We start from the raw sequence: 18940 nt of genomic DNA on the forward strand, positions 1-18940 counted from the left end.
CTGTAAATCCAGACCAGTGGAGCCCAGGAAGTTACTCACTTGCACTACTGAGATAAGTGCACACTCTCTGACGACCCTGTGTGCACACACTCAGACCCACGCAGAGGATCCCCAGGACACATGCTCACTCGCTTCAGCTCTAACCGCCACCCTCCCGGAATCCAGGGTTATCTAGTCTTATCTAGCGGTCGGGTTTAAATACAACACAATCATCCACTGTCTGCCACCAATTTTACATGTACAGTATTAATTAACAGCCAATACTCTGTTTTGGGGAATTGATACAGTACTGCAAACATAATATCGCGATACTTCGATATAGATCTGTATTTTCTTACACCCCTGCTCAGCACTGTGTACTGGTACTACGGCCTACGTCCTACAGTACTGCTTGGACAAGGTTACATATAATGTCTTTGGTAAGGCAATGTAGTCTCTCTTATTCCAGGTGAGTGTTTTTTTTTCCACATTTTTATGAAATTCCGTCTGCCCCCCCCCCTCCTCCTCCTCCTCCTCCTCCAGACATTCCCTGTACTGGTCAACTTTAATCAAATACGCCATCAGCATTATTATTTTTCCTCTTCCCTGCTTTTTTCTGAGCCTCCAGTCTCCAGCAGCTGCTTTAAAGCTACACTGCTACCGTAGAGACAGAGCACCTGCTTCAGTCTTCAGTCGGGGAAATGTCTGTAAAAGTTCAAAGTGAGCATAGACTCAAACGCTCAGACTAAATCAGTGGTCAGGAATTGAGGCTATTACAGAGTGGGTCACCTCTCCTGGGCTATCGCCAGTGATCTGGAAGAGCCATTACAGTCACTGCAACTGGAAGGGTGGTTTGGAGGTTGGAGGCTGCTTTTATGTGGGTAGTGTTGACTTCTCTACACTTGTTTGTTTGTTGTTTGTTTGTTTTGGTGGGTTTCAGGGGGTTTTCACTTCACTTCACTCCAGCTATCCTTGTGTCCTTGTGTTTGTTTGGATTTCCCAAATGGGCCCCATTGTTACAGCACACCCAAATCTCACATGGGTCCCATCTTTAGCACGTTCTGGTCCTATCACTGACTCTGGTGGGACCCTGGTGGGCATCCATACAGGTCCCACATGGGCATGTTATGTGGAAACTACTTTTTCTTACATTTTGACTTAACATTTCAAAGCGTTCTGAAACATTTTGACATAGTATCTCATTTATTACTGGATTTCCCCAAAAAACTAAAGAAAGAATGACTTTTCTTCAAACTGTGATTCAGAATACCCATGCAGAGGATCCCGAGGACAAGCGCTCACTCGCTTCAGCTCTAACCGTCCAATTAACAGCCAATACTCTGTTTTGGGGAATTGATACAGTACTGCAAACATAATATCGCGATACTTCGATATAGATCTGTATTTTCTTACACCCCTGCTCAGCACTGTGTACCGGTAATATGGCCTACGTCCTACAGTACTGCTTGGACCAGGTTACATATAATGTCTTTGGTAAGGCAATGTAGTCTCTCTTATTCCAGGTGATTTTTTTTATATATTTTGATGTAAAGAGTTCAAATCTTCACTTAACTACATTTAAAAAGTTTAAATCTTAAAAGAATGACAACTTCTTTTTAGCAGAAGTTTGACTTTCTGACTTCATTACTTTAAAGTAAGGACTTCTATCTGGCATTATGACTTTTCTTTACTGGATCTCGTGTGTTAACTGGTGTTAACGTCATATCAGTTTTTCACCTAATTTCTCAAAATTGTGTAAATATTCTGGCTTATTTCAAAATAATACATCATCATCATCATCTTTACACTGGATTTCTGAATGAGTATGTCAAAAACATTATGAAATACCTCAAATAATAACTTTCCATAATGATAAGTTGACAAGTTTCTGATTAATTACTAGGCCAGTAAATAATTTCTTGATCTAAAGATGCTGGAGATGCTGAGTCTGACATATTACTGACTACCTCCAGTAGGAGAAGGAGCAGGCACTTTTCCAGTGTGCTTCCATAGGGAGTTATTCTCCCATATGTAGTTTTTCCCCTGTGGTTAGTCTTCACTCCATATATCCGCCCTGTGTTGTTTGTCCTCCCTCTCTGATCACTCTTTACTCCATCACGCCTCCGTATCTCCAGTTGCGCCCCACTCTCTCCCTCTCTCTCTCTCTCTCTCTCACACACACACACACACACACACACACACTCAGCAGCCCGCTGTGGTCAGCCCGCAGCGCGTGAAAGGGGCAGCAGAGCTGCTGCAGCTTACACGCCTTCAGCACCACCAGCAGCCCAGCGGCAGCAGCGCTTCACCTCCACTCGGCACAGGCTGATGCGCGCAGCTGAGAGGGATGCCAGCCAGGCGGGGCCTGCCTTTCACTCTCCCATTAGATAATGCTCGAGCGGCGGCTATATAAACGCACATCCAGCCCCCTAACAGCCACATTAGCGAGTGATGAATAGCGCGGGACGGCTGGGGTGACCTGAGTTTCCTGAGGCGCGGGGGGGCGGCGGTTAGGGCTGAAGCGAGCGAGCGAGCGCGTGTCCTCGGGATCCTCTGCATGGGTCTGAGTGCGCGCGCACAGCGTCCTCAGAGAGCGTGCACTTTTCTCAGTTGTGCGAGTGAGTAACTCACTCTGCGGTCATGGCAGAGGTCGGCGGCTTCCTGGGCTCCATTGATCTGGATTTACAGAGTTTCCCCGCCTTCGGGAATATCCCCCTGTCAGACTCTCCGGCCGGCCTGAACGAGCGCCTGGGGCTGATCGAGGGTCGCCTGCAGCGCGGCTCCCTGCCCGACTTCGACCACCTGAAGGGCATCCTGCGCCGCAGGCAGCTCTACTGTCGCACAGGCTTCCAGCTGGAGATCTTCCCCAACGGCACGGTGCACGGGACGAGGCAGGACCACAGCAGATTCGGTGAGGCTCGCGCAACTTTTAGGCATTTTACCGACGCACGTTAAGGCACGTTAGGACTTAGGACTGAAGGGTGGTCTGGATCAGAACTTTCGCGTGTGCATGTCGAAATCGTCGGCTTTTCAGATCAGAATCAACAGATGAATAGAGAATCAATAGATATCAGAATCACCCATCTTAAATCAGGACCTTCAGACCTGTATATTACAAGCTTCAAATCATAAATCAGAATCTTTCAGACAGTGTGTCTACAGAGCAGAATGGTCACGTTAGTAAATCAGAATGCAGAGGTTTATGAATCAGAGTTTCTTGTCACATTAAGGGATTTAATGAAACAATGTTCACATTTGAAGATTACAATCTTTAGGGTTATAAATGAAAATATTCAGGCTGGTAAATCAGAACCTTCAGGTTTGAGAATCAGGTCAGAATCAGATCAGATCAGAAGATCAGAATGTTCAGGTTTCTAAATCAGAATGCTGAGGTTCATGAATCTAAATCTTCCAGTTTACACACCAAGTTTGTGGACCAGGATCAGGAATGCTGAGGTTTATGAATCAGAATTTTGTGTAAAGTCAAGGGGTTTTATGAAAATGTTCACATTTGTAGATTAGAATCTTCAGGTTTCTAAATCAGAATGTCCAAGTTTACACAGCAAGTTTGTCAATCAGTGTCAGGTTTATAATGCACAATATTCAGGTTGGTAAATCAGAATATTCAGGTTAATGAATCGGAATGCTCAGGTTTACACAAGTTTGTAATTCAGAATCAGAACGTTCAAGTTTGTAAATCAGAATATTCAGGTTTAACAATCAGAACGTTCAAGTTTGTAAATCAGAATATTCAGGATTAAGAATCAGAATCTCCAGGTTAATGAATCGGAATGCTCAGGTTTACACAAGTTTGTAAGTCAGAATCAGAACGTTCAGGTTTAACAATCAGAAAGTTAAGGTTAATGAATCGGAATGCTCACATTTGTAGATCAGACTGTTCAGTTTTCTAAATCAGAATGCTGAGATTTAGGAATCAGAATCTTCAGGTTTACACAACAGGTTTGTGGATCAGGATTTTCAGATTTATGAATCAGAATGTTCAGGTTTACACAGCAAGTTTGTAAATCAGAATCCTCAGGTTTAAGAATCAGAATGGTCAAGTTTGTAGATCAGAATATTCAGGTTTATAAATCAAAATGCTCAGGTTTACACATCAGGTTTGTGGATGAGGTTATTCAGGTTTAAGAATCCAAATGTTTAGGTTTGTATATCAGAATCTTCAGGTTTATATATCACAGTGTTCAGGTTTGTAAATCTTAAGTTCACACACCAAATTCATAAATAAGAAAGTTCAGTTCATTAGTGAGAATGTCCAGGTTTGTAGATCTTTAGGTTTATAAATCAGAATTTTCAGGTTGACACACCAAGTTTGTTAATCAGAATCGCCAGGCTTGTAAATCAGAATGTTTGAAGTTTATAGATCAGAACCTTCAGATCTGTAGACCACAATCTTCAGGTTTATAAATCAGAATGTTCACATTTGTAGATCAGAATCTGTAGTTATATAAATCACAGTGTTCAGATTTAGAAATCAGAAAGTTCAGTTCAGTTTAAATACAAAGCTTGTTTGTTAAAATCTGTAGATTTATAAATCAGAATTTACACACCAGGTCTGTGCATCAGGATCTTTGATCTTACAGGACTATACATTTACTTGTGGATTAGCATAAGAATATTTTTATGTAATTGTCGTCATATTAACCTCCAGGTTTCTGTAAGTTTAGAAATGAGAACGGCTAATCGTATAGTAAAGATGAGAATCTTGTTTTTTTCTTGATCAAGAAGTGGAGAGTTTCTAGGATCTCTGTTTAATTCTTTAGTCACTTCTGTCACAGTTGTTGTAAGGGTTGATCAGTGCATTGCGTGACTGAGCCCTACGTCACTGCAAGCCAGGAATGCAGCTCCATGGGGAGACAGGTGTCTCAGTCCATGCTGCAAAACAAGCAAAGCAACGCGAGGCTGTTTCTTCTGTTCAAACTTCTTCAAAGGGCCAAAGCGCGCCACACACTCTACTAATTATACCATTAATATAAATCATGCATGGGGTGGTTAGCATTAGGAGCGGTAAACACATGAGGTCAGGGCACAGCCATGCAAAGCTGAGCGTTTCTGTTACCCATAGTCATCCTGCAGGTGCAGTCTTGCTTGGGGAAGGCTGGAATAACTCTAAATTAAAGCATGACCACTGTGGAATCCAAAGAAGTTTAATGCTCGTTGTTTCAGCCAAAAACAAGCGGTTTTACTGGATTGGGTGGTCCGAGCATGTTCACCCCCCCCCTTCCCATACAAGCACAAATTCAAGGCAGACATTGGTCTGAAGGCTTTCATTAAAGACATATAAAACACAGTTCTCGATGCTGCATCCCAAAGTTCTGCAATGTCTACATACACATGGTGTCATAACACCTGATACAGGCGCTGGAACGTTTTAATGGCTTTTTGCAGTTTGAGGGGGTTTCCAGTCCATTTTTGCATCAAAATGATACACAAAAGAATGCAAACACACAGGCCTTGTAAGAAATATATATTTTTAAGTCATTAATAAGTAGCAATGACCATATTTGGGACCATATTTACTACTTACTCATTCACCTTCATCAGTAACACTTGCATGGACAAATGCAGTTATAAAGATAAGTGGTAATTATCTCAACCAGTATTTCTATGGCAGGTATCCTGGAGTTCATCAGTCTGGCTGTGGGACTGGTCAGCATAAGAGGTGTGGATGCTGGTCTTTACCTGGGAATGAATGAAAAAGGAGAGCTCTATGGGTCGGTAAGTCAAACTCACCTAGGCCTCCCGCACACACATGCACCTGTACCCATTAACACTGAATTAAACAACTATGGTGTACAACTATAGTGTGAAAAGGATTGGAATCCATGCACCAGCTCTATTCTATCTAATCTATTGCCCGATTCCCAGAAGATGCAGGGCAGACAAAACAAGCAAATGGTTCCAGAGCTGCACCATCACACAATCCCACTGACCCCAGCCCTGCCAAAGCGCACTGGGACAGCAACAGTTGGAGGAGGGGGAGGGGGGTGCATGTCTGGGTTACCTTGTTTTTGTCTCCTGAACTTGAGGAAGACATGGGAAAGACCTCTCCGAAAGCCCCCTAAATCCTAAATTAGAAGAACTGCCTCTTCATTTTGCTCCATAGTCACCAAAATATTTACATATTTCCTAGATACACACTAAGCGTTTAGAGTACACACACATATTGGGGATATATGGCCTGTGAGTGCTCTTGGTTTCTTGTATACTCCTGCACAGTCACACAGGGGGGAGATGCTTTACTTTGGTTGAGTGCTCAAATAGTAACACAGAGCAGGATGTGCTAGGGATTGACTGACTTTGTGTGCGCTAGCACGTGTGTAAAGCACCATTTATAGGAAACGTTCTCCAGCCCCCCCCCCCCTCCCTCCCTCCCAAATCCACCCCACCCCACCCTTCAGACGTTTGCCATGACTGTGGGAGAAACATGCGATCAGGTTTCAACGGACAATAAGCCAGAGCCTTCACCAAGTGTCTGTGGGTCTGGCGAGTCTGTGTACGCTTATTACAGGCAGGGAGAGGGAAAGATGACTTCACATGTAACGTGATAACATCCCATTAAAATCACAGAGCGCTGCAGCCACAGGTCAACATGCAATCACTCTACAAAATCAGCCGACACGCAGGCTGGAGGTGTCTGGAGATTGATGCCTGTGTTCATCAACAGGGGGCCAGGGCAAGGCATCACTGTTACTCAAGCTTCCAGCAACTTTAAATGCTAACCGTAGGTGAATAAAAGCTAGCAAGGTCATAATAGATGAAGGATATGTTGGGCCCGGATCCGATCATGCTAATTGTTTCAAGCTAGCTCTCGTCTATTATTAGCAACGACAGCATTTTTGTTTCTAACCTTTAAGGAGTTCATCGGCACCATTCTGCAGCAGTCAGCTTTGGAATACCCTACGCCAAGTCATGTGCACTGAACTGTATTTTACTACAAAATAGTCCACCATTTCGCAGCAGGGGTCTAGATCCCTGCCAGTTAATTGACAGAAGTGTTGGTGAAATGAAAACCCCAAGCTTTTATGTATTAAAAAAATAAAAAATAAATAAAAATAAAAAAGAAGGATCCTGGACTCCACTCCACAATTAAAAAAAATTAAAAACAAATGATCACAGAGCACTCTATTATTGGACAGCGTAATTATAGAGCGATATTAATTATTTACATCTCAGCTATGTTTATCCTGGCCCATCTTTGACCAACTCACTCGTCCAAGTGTTTAAATCAGTTCTTTAAGGCAGGCTTTATCTTACAGAGTTCAGCCATCTTAGTCAGTCTAAATGAACTGCCTTGACACCAAGACTTCATCCAGAGCCATTGCATGACTGCTCTTTGGCAGGAAACATGATGTAGCCCCAATGTCCTCTATTGTTCTCTGTGGCGTAGTCAGCCAGCAGAGGTTCACCTGCTGAACCCAGAGCGATTGCTCATTGAGGCCCGTCAGTGGTGCGCTAGTAGCAGGCCACACAGGCGCTTACTCTGGCTGCTGTGTGCGCGATCCGGGCTCGTTGCGTCACAGGGGAAACAGACTTCTCCACGCAGACACAAAGGTTAACAGGTCCGAGGAGTGATTTTGGGTGTAAACTGAAAAGCCTGCTGTAATGGCTTTCCCCTTCTGTCTGGCGCAACAAACACCTGGCCTGGAATTTAGTTTCCACTCGTTCGTGGTAGTGATACAAGGGCAAACTGTGTGCCGTGAGAAAATGCTGCTGCCACCTTTTCTTTTTTTTTTTTTTTTTTTAAATCCACGCTCATTTTTTTCCCATGGAGCTTTAGCAAGGAAGACAGAAAATTAGCTCGGGAACCTGCAGGCATTTATGCAGAGATGCTCATCACCATAAAAATAGTTATCAGGCTACATCATCAAAGTCAATTAAAGGAAGTTCTCACAGGGACAAAAATGGTCAGACTAGATAAGTAACAAGAAAAAAAAAAGGTGCACGTATTTGTCACTGTACAGTGTGGACTGTACAGCGAAATGTGTCCTCCGCATTTAACCCATCTGGTAGTGAACACACACACACACACACACACGTGTTAGGGGCAGTGAGTACACACACACACCCAGAGCGGTGGGCAGCCAACTCCAGCGCCCGGGGAGCAGAGAGGGTAAAGGGCCTTGCTCAAGGGCCCAACAGTGGCAGCTTGCCGAGCCCGGGAATCGAACCCACAACCCTGTTATCGACAGCCCGGAGCTCTAACCGCTGAGCCACCACTGCCCCATCCGCATCATCAGGAGAATGCGGCCCTGGACCCATTTGTGACTGGGAGCGTAGTTGGCCTTGCTTATTCCCATCACTTAGTGAAATGCTAGGCAAGGTAACGGAACACCTTAAGCTTTTCCGTGATAATGTGGTAGCTCTTCACATGTCTCAGAGGAATAAAGTGCCACCTCTTTAACCTCCCAGCTTGGTGGACTTGTGATACAGTGAGACCAAACAATTCTAGCAAGTGGATTTTAACATGACTTAGGCGTCTACTTTTCCAGCACAGAAATGACAGTGCTCTACTCTTTTTTTTTGGCTTTCTTGCAGAAAAAGCTGACGGCAGAGTGCGTCTTCCGTGAGCAGTTCGAGGAGAACTGGTACAACACGTACGCCTCCACGCTCTACAAGCACGCGGACACGGGGAGGTACTACTACGTGGCCCTGAACAAGGATGGCTCGCCTCGAGAAGGCGGGAGGACTAAAAAGCATCAGAAGTTGACTCATTTCCTGCCCAGGCCTGTGGAGATCGAAAAGATCCCACAGGCTTACAGGGACTTGTTCCAGCACAGGTGACCAGAGCTCCAGCCAGTGCTGCAGAAGGAGTGTTGAGGAGGGGGAAGGAAGTGGGGATTGGAAGGAAGGAACGGACGGATGGACAGACGGACACCGGGAGGGCTCACGGAGACCCTCCCTCTCTTCTTCCCCTCACAACTGTTTAGATTTGCCTTCTGGTCCAAAGCAAGGAGTCCCTCTCCAGCAGTGACTGAGATAAACAGTACGTGTGTGTTCCTGGATGGCTCCGTTTCCTCTCCTTAATGGGTTTTAAACCACAGAGCAGAGAGGACATTCCTCCCACCGCCACCGGTGCCAAGAGGTGTTCGAGGGAGAGGTGTTGACTTCAGGGCCCCATGACTGCCTTGGTGTCACGCAACTGCTTCATCCTAAGACAGTCATGAGCACGCACATAGTACATCTGCTAAAATTCTCAAGGATCCACTCGTGATGGAAAGTGAACCACTTATGGGACATACACTTGTCTGAGGGGGGGAGGGGGGTGTGGGAAAGGGGACAGGACTCTGGCTTCAGTTTTTTTTTTATCATAGCAATTTCTGTAGCACTTAGATGTCTTAAGCATGAGGGTCAACAGAGCCTGCTCCCATTCACAGACCAGACTGAAACTTGGACACCTTTCTATTTCTGGTTCGAATGCAATTGATAATCAAGGAGTTCTCTCCACAAGAAAAAGTCTTTGCAAGCTCACACTTGCCTTCTAAATACAGTAGGCATGCACAGTCATGACCATGCTGTGGGACTGTACGGAGAGAAGATTGAGTATAGTACTTACATAAAGGGCTAGCGACCTGGTTGGACAAGGATGATTCCTTCCTCGGAATATACCATAACTCCCCAGCAAGGGAAATGAAGAAGCAAGAGCTTTTTCAGACCAATGTACATTTAAGGACACTTGAGAGATGAGAGGTACTGCTAAGTAATAAAACTGGCCAGCTTATGCTGAAACAATAACAATCACTAATGAAAAAGCAAAACCAGAGAGGACTGCAAGGTTTTAAGGGAAAGGCCTAAAAGACCACCTAAGAGGAACACACATGAGAGCAGAGTGGAAGAGACTATCTTCAGTGTGAAACACTGGGAGATAAATGAGCACTTAGCACCACTCGGTGAATCCACTCCTTTTCTTTTGAAGGTTCTAGAAAAAGTCTGGCTTTTAACAGGAACAAAAAAAAACAATCAAAAATTAAAGCACTCTCTGCAGAAAGTAATAATAATAGTAATAATAATAAAAAGAAATACAGGTGATGTATCTTTTGAAACCAGGGAAAAGCTATGGCATATGCAGAAAGGCTGAGTAGGAGTGTTGGTTGATTGACAAAGGAGTGACTTGTAATGTTCAGGCTGTCAGGAACATTATTAAAATGCAAGTGGCAGATGTAAATATGGACGAACCTATTTATAAGATGTACAATATATTTATTTTACTACATATAAAGTATAATTCTAAATCTATATAAAATATATTTATTTATTGCAAAGTCTTTATTTTGTAATGAACGTGAAATTATAAGAACTGTAAATTCTACTGAAATTACACAAAAAGGGCCAACAACATGAATGAATGACAATAAAATTGTCCTGCTATTCATTGTGAGTGACCATTTTTACATGGGGGATGGGGAGGATGGGGTTCTCTGTACTAATTAAAATCTTTTATGGTTTAAGAGGAGTTGTTTCACTGACTGCACTCAGCCAGAGGCCATGTGGGTATGTGGTTTGCTCAAAAGGTGGTGAGGTTTGCTTCAAACACCCAGCATTGATTTAGCTTGCTGTCCCAGCCAACATGCTAACGTAGCGCTCACATTGGCTAGGTGGGTTCCAGGTGGGAATGGGCAGTGAGTGGGTTTGTACATACTTGGACCAAGCTGTGCTTCCAAAATGGACAGCCATTATTACAGCCCACCCTAATCTCACATGGGTCCCATCTAGGCCCCATATGCAGCATACAAACCCTTATGGGGCCTAGGCTTAACCCCTCCAGGTTCCATTACGGACCCTGGTGGGCAGCCATGTGTGGGGCCAACACGGAACCAGAGAATACAACTTTCTGGCTCCCAGTTGGGCTACTCAAACTGGCCGCACATGGATGTGTTAGTTGGGATGGCTCAGAACAAGAGGTCTAGGAACAAACCCTATCTATTAACCTTAAGTAAATCATGTCTGAGCTACGTCATTTCAGAGATACCTCAATGCAAGGTTGCGGCACCACACCAGGGATCAAAGTTCGGCTGACAAATGTCTGTTGCCAATTGTGAGTTCTGATACAGACTAAAACAAGTAATCCATTTCTCTGTAGACATGACCCGACAACTGATGTAAAGAAACTTACTCTTGGCTCAGAGAACCTATGAGAAAGTTCTCCCCAAACAGCCTGCACAGACATAAATCAAACCTCGGCAGCAAGTGAAACAATAAAAGGGAACGAGGTGGGTCGTTGGGTGACAAGAGTTGCTGAAAAGTAGGCCCCCAAGACGTTCACTTCGAAAACAAGAGGGAACAGTAACAAATTGAGGGGGAAAAGGCTCCCAAATGGACCCAGCGAATTGTTTGTCTGTACAACACAAGACTCCCATAGCGACTCGCTGGGGCTACTCTTGACGTTGCCCTAAACATAAGGTTTCAGTCCACTTACATCACCAGCCATGGAGAATCTGGATTCATGCACGACTCAGATTTATAAACGTATTCACAGCCATACCCTAAGCCAATACTTGACAACATATTGGGCTTGGCCGTGGACAGATGATTGGTTGTTCAGGTTGTTGCCAACAGGCTTGGATAGTTTCAGCGCTAATGCATATTCATGAAGCTTGTGAACAGCGCTGGAGTTGAAGGAGGGGTAGGCAGATGAGGGGAACAGCTGCCTGGCGGCCAGAAAGGATGTGCTGCAAATGTACACCATCGGTAATCTCAACATGAGAAAGAGAGAAGTGACATTTCTGCAACTGCAATGGTTGTAACGTTTTGCTCTGGGTGAAAGCTGTGAACTCGAGTTCTTCTAGGTGGGGTGAGGAAAAGGCAAACAGTGGAGTTTACACTTAGGTACAGAAAAGTCAAGAAGAAAGAGAAGGTGCATCTGATGATGTGTTAACCATCAGAAGTTATATGAAGTCCACAGGGTGCATTGTTTATCTACATTTATCTACAAATTTGTGATGTTTAGGTTAGGGGGACTTGGTCAAACCTTTGAGGTACTTTGAGGTAGTCCATTGTGGATTTTGAGGTGTGTTTAGGATCATTTTCATTAAACCGTGTGATTTACCTCCCCCCTCCCCCTCGCTGAACAGTCGGAAAGATGTTTTCAATGAAATTGTTCATTTGAAAACACAAGGAAGGCCCCCCCCCCCCGAAGAGTCTAAGAAATCGTTCTGTTGCTTAATTACATGAGGAACGGTAGAGGAAACAGCTACATGAAAATGCTTTGCCATCTTCTTTTAGTCTTCTCCTGCTTTGTGAACATTAATTCTAATTAATTCATTGTGAACATCTAATTGGCTGCACATGGCTCTTAATTGTTGGGACAGAGTATGAGGTATCAGAGCATTCAAAAAACGCTGAACAAGCAATTGCCCTAAATTCCATAGGGTTCCCAAACTTTCTTACATATATAAAATGGCTTCTACTTGCTAGTTTACATTAATTTTTTTTAAAAGAGACGTTTGCAGGCCACTGTATTGGATTCTGATGAATCTCATGAACCGAATCATCACATAACAGGCGTCAGCACAAGATAAGTGAAATCACTGTATGGCTGGTCCACTGGTCAAACCCTTAAAACATTTTCTTAAGAGAAAAAGAAAGATGGAAAGAAAAGAAAAAATACTTAACACAATGATGCTACTATATGCAAATCACCCTTTTGGTCACTTTATTTAAACGTAATATTAAATACTTATTCTAGTAAATAGCAGATCAGATTAATGGCAAAACAAGTTGGTGTATTTGCTCACATGAGAACATTCTTGGGAGGGAGAAAAGTTAATCTACAGTTCTGAAATACACCCTGTGCAAACGAGGGAGCTTGTAGTCTCCAATTAGAAACATCTATGCCATTTTTAGCATTAGAAGCAGAAATGTGCCAAAGTAGAATACATGTAGCTTGAGGGCCAGCCTAGTGTGGTTAGTTAGCATAACCAGATACCTGCAGCCTAACCATTTCCATTTGTCTTTAAATTACAGAAACACACAACCAATCTCAGTAAGGCAGGAGCCCAGGCTAAAACGAGTGGAACGAAACAGATGAACAGTACTTACAACACTATGCTAGGCAACACTTTACGACGAGAAATCTGAGGTTACAAAAGTCCAGGGGAATCCGGCAAGCAGTTTTAACAACACAGGCATTCCATTATATGATAAGCAACAACGAGTGTAAAAGCCTAAAAGCAGTTATAGAAAACGGGGGACTGCTCAGTGTGTTTGAAAACAAATTTTGCTGATGTAAGGCCATCATCAGCATCTTTTTTTGTTGTTTTTTAAGGTGTTGATGACAGCGCCTGTGGAGCACTGAGATTAACAGCACCACTGATCATCCACTAGTAGATAGATATTAACGTAGTATCTATTAAGATAGATTCTTCTAGATCTTTTATAACATACAAATCTGTAATGAGTAACACTATGGTCCCACAGAGGTTCAGTGATTTTTTTTCTTGTCCTGTATAAAAGGAAAAAAAAAACAAATGCACAGCCCTTATTTAAGGGGAAAAGAACAATGCAATGCTTAAAAGCATTTGGGAGAAGATTATCTTAAATATGTGAGAAAAAAAAACAAAAACAAAAACAAAAAAACACAGAAGAAGAAAACTTGAATAACATTAAGGCTATATATACACAGAATTACAAACTAAACTGCCAGAACCCTTTGTAACAATGTCCTCCAGATTTCCTTTCCAGACTTGTACTTTAAAGCTGGAGGGGGAAGGAGAGGGTCCAAGCAGATTTTCGTAATGTCAGCCCAGCCCAGACTGGACCAAATTTAAAAGAAAAGGGGGAAAAAAAAGAAAAAGAAAAAAAAAAAAAAAAGAAGGGGGTGGGGGTGGGTTGGGCTGACTGACGGTGAGCAGGTTGTCTACAGGCCTTTTGAGGGACCTGGGTTCTTGCCCATCTGGGAGGTTGGCAGGCCCTGGAGGGCGCCCAGCTGCTGGTACAACCCTAACAACTCCATCTGACTCATGCCCCCGGCGATGCCGTTCTGCAAGGCCAGCTGGTTCATCAGCAGACCCTGTCTGGCCATGGCCAGCTGCTGCTCCTGGACCTTACGGTTGGCGATCACCTTCTGCACGTACATCATCAGCTGTGGAGAAAACCAAAGAAACGATGCAAAATTATTTTCTTTAGCTCTATCAACTCCCCAGAATGAAACACATTGCCCGGGTCACCACCTCTGCCGGGAGGGAGAAAAACTTTTCAATCTGACCTCAATGACTTCCAGACAGATTCAGTAGAAAAGAATGGAATAACAAAAGGCAATATCAAAAAGACGTTTGCCATTTCTAATGAGTTTTCGCGTTTCAAACAATTCATTTTAGAGCTTTGAGGTCCCTAGACAATCCACACAGGCAAAACTTTCACAACCTTTGTTTGTTTACTATCCCACTCTCTCTGCCTCTTACATTCTGTAAATGCACAACATGCCTTAATCAAAAACAAACAGGTGAGTAAGAGAGCTGTACCGTTTGCTGTTTGGTGAGAACTTCTCGGTACACAGCCTCCCGGTGTTTGAGCTCCATCTCGATGCTTGCCTGTCTGCCCAGAGCCATGGCCTGCACCTGGGCCTCCGTCAGGTTGGGGTTCTCTTTCCACTGTCGAACAGAAATGCACCTGTTACCCTCAGCACACCTGCAACACTAGTCATCGCACACTCTGTGCTTCTGACAAATAAACCATCTTCATGGCATTTCTAAACATCTATTTCATGTCTGCAATGGGGCAGACACATTCCCTTTGCTAGACCCATCCTAAAAACACAGATGGCTTAGGCAAAACCCACCGTTTTTCCACTTTTTTTGTCTGATCCACACATTCTTCTAGGAACAGATGGCAGTGCAATCAAAATGTGAAGCAAAGTGCTTATTCTTTGATAAAGATGTGATTTCAAAGAAACAACCGTAGCCCTTCTTATTTTAGATTTTGCATTTTCCCCTAATTCACACTCCTAGAGGAAGCACTGTAGCGACAACTGGCCTTAGCCTGTGCTGCACCATTGGCTCTCCTGTTTAACTCGTCTGCCCTCTTTTCCCCCCCCTCCTCATTCTCTCCCATCACTCACCACTTTCTGAATGATGTCCTCCAGGGGCTCCCTGGGCAAAGCCTTCAGAGCATTGGTGGCCTCTACCACCTTCTGTCGACCCTGGTTAATCAGCTCCTGAAATATGGAAGGAAGTTAAAAGAAAATGTGAGGACAAAAGGAATGATAAAATGCTTCAGCAACTCTTGATCTTGCGCTCAGCCTCAACAGGTCTAAAGAACTGCTATTTAAAAGAACTGGTTTTCGTCTTCCAAATGTGAAAAAATATACAATGTCTAGATTGTTTGACTACATTGGAGGCAAGGTGAAAATAGTGAAAATGTTTTCTAGGACAGTGGCAGTGGCCGGCATACATCAACAGCAGTTGGCATAGAGCTGCACCAACTGTCAGATGCCGGAGGACGCGTGTCACAATTAGCTGTGGAATTGTGGAATGCAAAAGGTTCATGTGGTGCTCGTTACAGACCTCCAGCTGTTGGTTGGTCATGGAGGCCAATGCGGCCACGTTGAAGGGGAAGTAGGAATTCGAAGCTGATCCCATATGAGAGTACGCCGTCTGGTTGAAGCGCATGGTGAGACCCTGTAACAGACATAAGATGCCATTAGGATGAGGGTGGGAGTGTGGAATGGGAAGGATTGTTCAGACCGGCAGATTAAACCCATATCCAGGTCTATGAAACGCCTGGTAATACATAGGGCGGCAGAAAGTAGATTTTTCTTGCAGAAGCTCCTGAAATCAATTACTTTATTTAGCTTCTGGTGCCCGAAAAGGATGCGACAAGCAAAAGAAGCATTGCTACATGTCACATTGCCACTGCTAGTGAACACTTGCTCTCAGGGCAGCAGATCTCTTTTAGCTAGTACCTTAAACACTGTTAAAATGTCTAAAGCTAAACAGGGTAAAGTGTGGTAAACATATGAGGATATAGGAATAGGCTTGGGGGTCATTTGAATCACCCAAGCCTATTCACACACGCACCATTAATAAAATAAAGAATATAGAGGTACGTTTGCAACTGTGGCAATCCGTTTGGTCAGTCGTAACTTATATAGACGCTCAGAAGCTGTTTACATCTTAAATCAACAAGCGATTTTGTTGAACTCCGCAACAGGTGAGAAACCATGTTTACAGTAAGCTGCCAGTAAAGACGGAAACAGCGTATTTATGGATGCATCTCATCTGGTTAAACGATCCGAACATGTAGCACGTTAAAGCAAGCTGAAAACAAGCAAAAGCCAGGAAACCAATCCAATCTGCCCTGCTGTGTGTACAAAGTCATAGAGGCATTTAATTGAAAGTAGCCAAACAAAGCACAACTGTCATTTCACACGTGCCCTTTTCTTCTATGTGTAACGTATGCTCAACCCTCCAAGCTCCCCTTGTACTGACTTCATTCTCCACTCCCCCCCCCCATGCGTCTGCCCAGAGATGTGGAGCTGCGGCAAACAATAGCTCTCGTGCCTTCCGCCGAAGCCAGCAGACGGCAATCACCGGCTCAGAATGTGAGCTGGAAAACGTAGGCGTGTGAACCCCTCACCTGCCCAGCTCCTGCCCAAGCTGTGTTTGCGCGATCACTCTAAACAGCGCTCTTGCTCGCCAAAAGGTCAGCGGGACGGCTGTGTTTGTGCGTAAATGAGCTCCTGCAGCAGATGCGCACTGCTCCTGCCCTGTAATCGGCCCTTTGGTGTGTGCCTTGCGTAAACACACTCCTCGGCGGAGTGTCCGGTGTAGCAGACCTGGTCAGAGCAGGTGTGCTGCAGCAGCGGCAGTGACTGTGCCGGAGAGGTCAGCGCAGAACACAGCTGGCCCTCAGGATGAGCCGTGGGACAATCTAAACCATGCCTTCTAGTTTACCTTGCAGCATATATACAGCACTCAGGGCCTCCCCTACAAAACTTCATAGTGAGGCATAACTCATTACTGGAAGAGTCTGCCAAAACAGAACATTCCGGGAATTTTAAATAAATAAATAAAAACTGAGGGTTTTTTTTTTTTTTTTTTTTTTTTTTTTTTTTAAAGAAACCTCATTTTGATTAACGAAACTGATCCAATCCAAAACTGAGTAGGACCACCTGGCCCTAAAATGAAATTCAATAACAGTCTAATTGTGGAGATATCCTAAAGAGGAACCAATTTAATAAATTCACTAGATCCAATTACAACACTCCAAAACCATATAATATACACCATGTAATACATTATGTTTGAACTTCTTGTAGAATGGAAAGGAACTAAACCATCCATTAAACTCCACCAACATGCACTTTCTAACATGCATTTCTTGAAGTCTTAATTAGGATGGTACCTTTTGGTAATATACGTATTAACTTCCAATGCAAATACTAGATCTTTAAAAAAGATTATTCTAATCCAATGAACAAAATACTGAGGTGGGGGTGTGGAAGACTACATCCAACTACAATTCAACCACCAAGTAATTGTAAGTGAAAGTGGATTACCAACATGTGCCTTTGCCGAATCGTTTTACCAACCAGGACTTTAAAACTGTAACTTCAGGACGAGGGGCACACGAGTGCACAGGATCATTAAAAGGGAAAGGGCGGGGTGAGTGGAAAAACTATCATTAACGTGAATGACAACAGCAAGCAGGCTCCAGGATTACAATACCACAGCAGAGGCCTGCGCTGCACCCAGTAATTCCTCTCCAAATTAACTTCATTAATTACCCACTGACATGCATCTTTTGGGAATTGTACCACCACTACCCTACATTCTGAGACAATGGTGGACACTGTACAATATTTAGAAGACTGAGACTCATTTGACATACTTGCAAAAATCAACTGGACTCGTTCTTAAATTCTGGGGACGCTGGAGCCAATAGAGCTCATGAACATCAACCAGGAGAGTGTTCAAGTGAAATGCTTGAGTATCTCGCACAGGGAGATTTCTTGTTATGGCAGTAAGACAGTCTGAAATCATTTACTTACATTTGATTTGTACATGCTTTTTAATTTAGAAATGTTCTCAATTATAGTAGTACCACATGTTCAATGTTCATATTACAGCTGTGATCATTACACTAGCTTGTTTTGCCTGTTGACTGACTTGCTGATTAATAGCTGACTATTGGCATCAAAAACACCGTTTAAGAAAAACAAACCAATAAACTCCATCAACAGTAATCCAATACTGTCAACCATAGAGCTACACATAGACTTTTTATCCTTGTATCAGTGTGCCTTTAAAATTATGAACACCTAAAATTATAGATAAATATAATTAGCTCACTAGAAAAACACTTGTATGTTGTTTTGTAGGAAAAATACTGAATAGAAAATAATATATATTATTTGGTTACACTGCAGACCCAAACCTTTCACAAACTGATTATATAAACAAATAATTAATAAATTAACTTTACTTATAACTTAATAATAAATAAATTATTAACTCAGATTTTTGAAGGCGAGAATGATCAACACTACAATACCGGTTCAGAGTGAATCAATCAACACCTTACTAAGTATGCTGGAGAAAGAGAAAGCTTACCTTTTTCTCTGCTTCATACTCCGCCCAGGCAGCCTTACGATCTTCCTCGCTCAAAGCCTCCTCCTCTTTGTGGTCCAGCAGGGAATCATGCTCATGGTAACCCACAATCTGGTCTTTAAGGCTGTGAAGAAGCTCAGCCAGAACAGGATCCTATGGAAAAATGACAGATGGGTCAGCACAATACATGTACAAATACACATTTACATTTAAGGCATTTAGCAGACGCTCTTTTCCAGAACGACTTACAAAAGTGCTTCACTGTTTACTCAAAAAAAAAAAATAGACTAGGATCCAAAAGATCTTAGACACTACTAAACACATGCTCTTGGGTAATTCAACCTGTTGCTTACACCTAACCAGGACCAACTGTAATGGTGATCAGGTGAAGTCTACTC

The 18940-nt window shown here is 43.3% G+C and overlaps 2 protein-coding genes across 8 annotated transcripts in view; one reads left to right on the forward strand and one right to left on the reverse strand.

Annotated features, from left to right (window-relative positions):
* Positions 1–2619: 2619 nt before the first annotated feature.
* Positions 2620–8819, forward strand: fgf16 (fibroblast growth factor 16). The gene is made up of 3 exons (XM_072663394.1): positions 2620–2890; positions 5612–5715; positions 8536–8819. Exons 1-3 carry the CDS (start codon positions 2620–2622, stop codon positions 8779–8781), a joined length of 621 nt encoding a protein of 206 aa, XP_072519495.1. The 3' UTR covers positions 8782–8819.
* Positions 8820–12619: 3800 nt separating this feature from the next.
* atrx (ATRX chromatin remodeler) overlaps positions 12620–18940 on the reverse strand; it is a 42284-nt gene continuing 35963 nt past the window's right edge. For all 7 annotated transcript variants that reach the window (XM_072664297.1, XM_072664300.1, XM_072664301.1 and 4 more), the window contains 5 exons: positions 18546–18695; positions 15498–15611; positions 15053–15148; positions 14457–14585; positions 12620–14077 (listed from right to left, as the gene is read on the reverse strand). In XM_072664297.1, the coding sequence (XP_072520398.1) occupies positions 13853–14077; positions 14457–14585; positions 15053–15148; positions 15498–15611; positions 18546–18695 (714 nt within the window). In that variant the 3' untranslated portion in view covers positions 12620–13852. The remainder of the gene's footprint in view (positions 14078–14456; positions 14586–15052; positions 15149–15497; positions 15612–18545; positions 18696–18940) is intronic.

This window comes from Salminus brasiliensis, chromosome 19 (genome assembly GCF_030463535.1).
Source record: "Salminus brasiliensis chromosome 19, fSalBra1.hap2, whole genome shotgun sequence".
NCBI lineage: Eukaryota > Metazoa > Chordata > Actinopteri > Characiformes > Bryconidae > Salminus > Salminus brasiliensis.

Coding starts and splice junctions, on each gene's coding strand:
- fgf16 (XM_072663394.1), top strand. CDS start 2,620: ATGGCAGAGGTCGGCGGCTTCCTGGGCTCCATTGATCTGGATTTACAG. Junction 2,891..5,611: donor GCAGGACCACAGCAGATTCG/GTGAGGCTCGCG, acceptor TTTCTATGGCAG/GTATCCTGGAGTTCATCAGT. Junction 5,716..8,535: donor AAGGAGAGCTCTATGGGTCG/GTAAGTCAAACT, acceptor GCTTTCTTGCAG/AAAAAGCTGACGGCAGAGTG.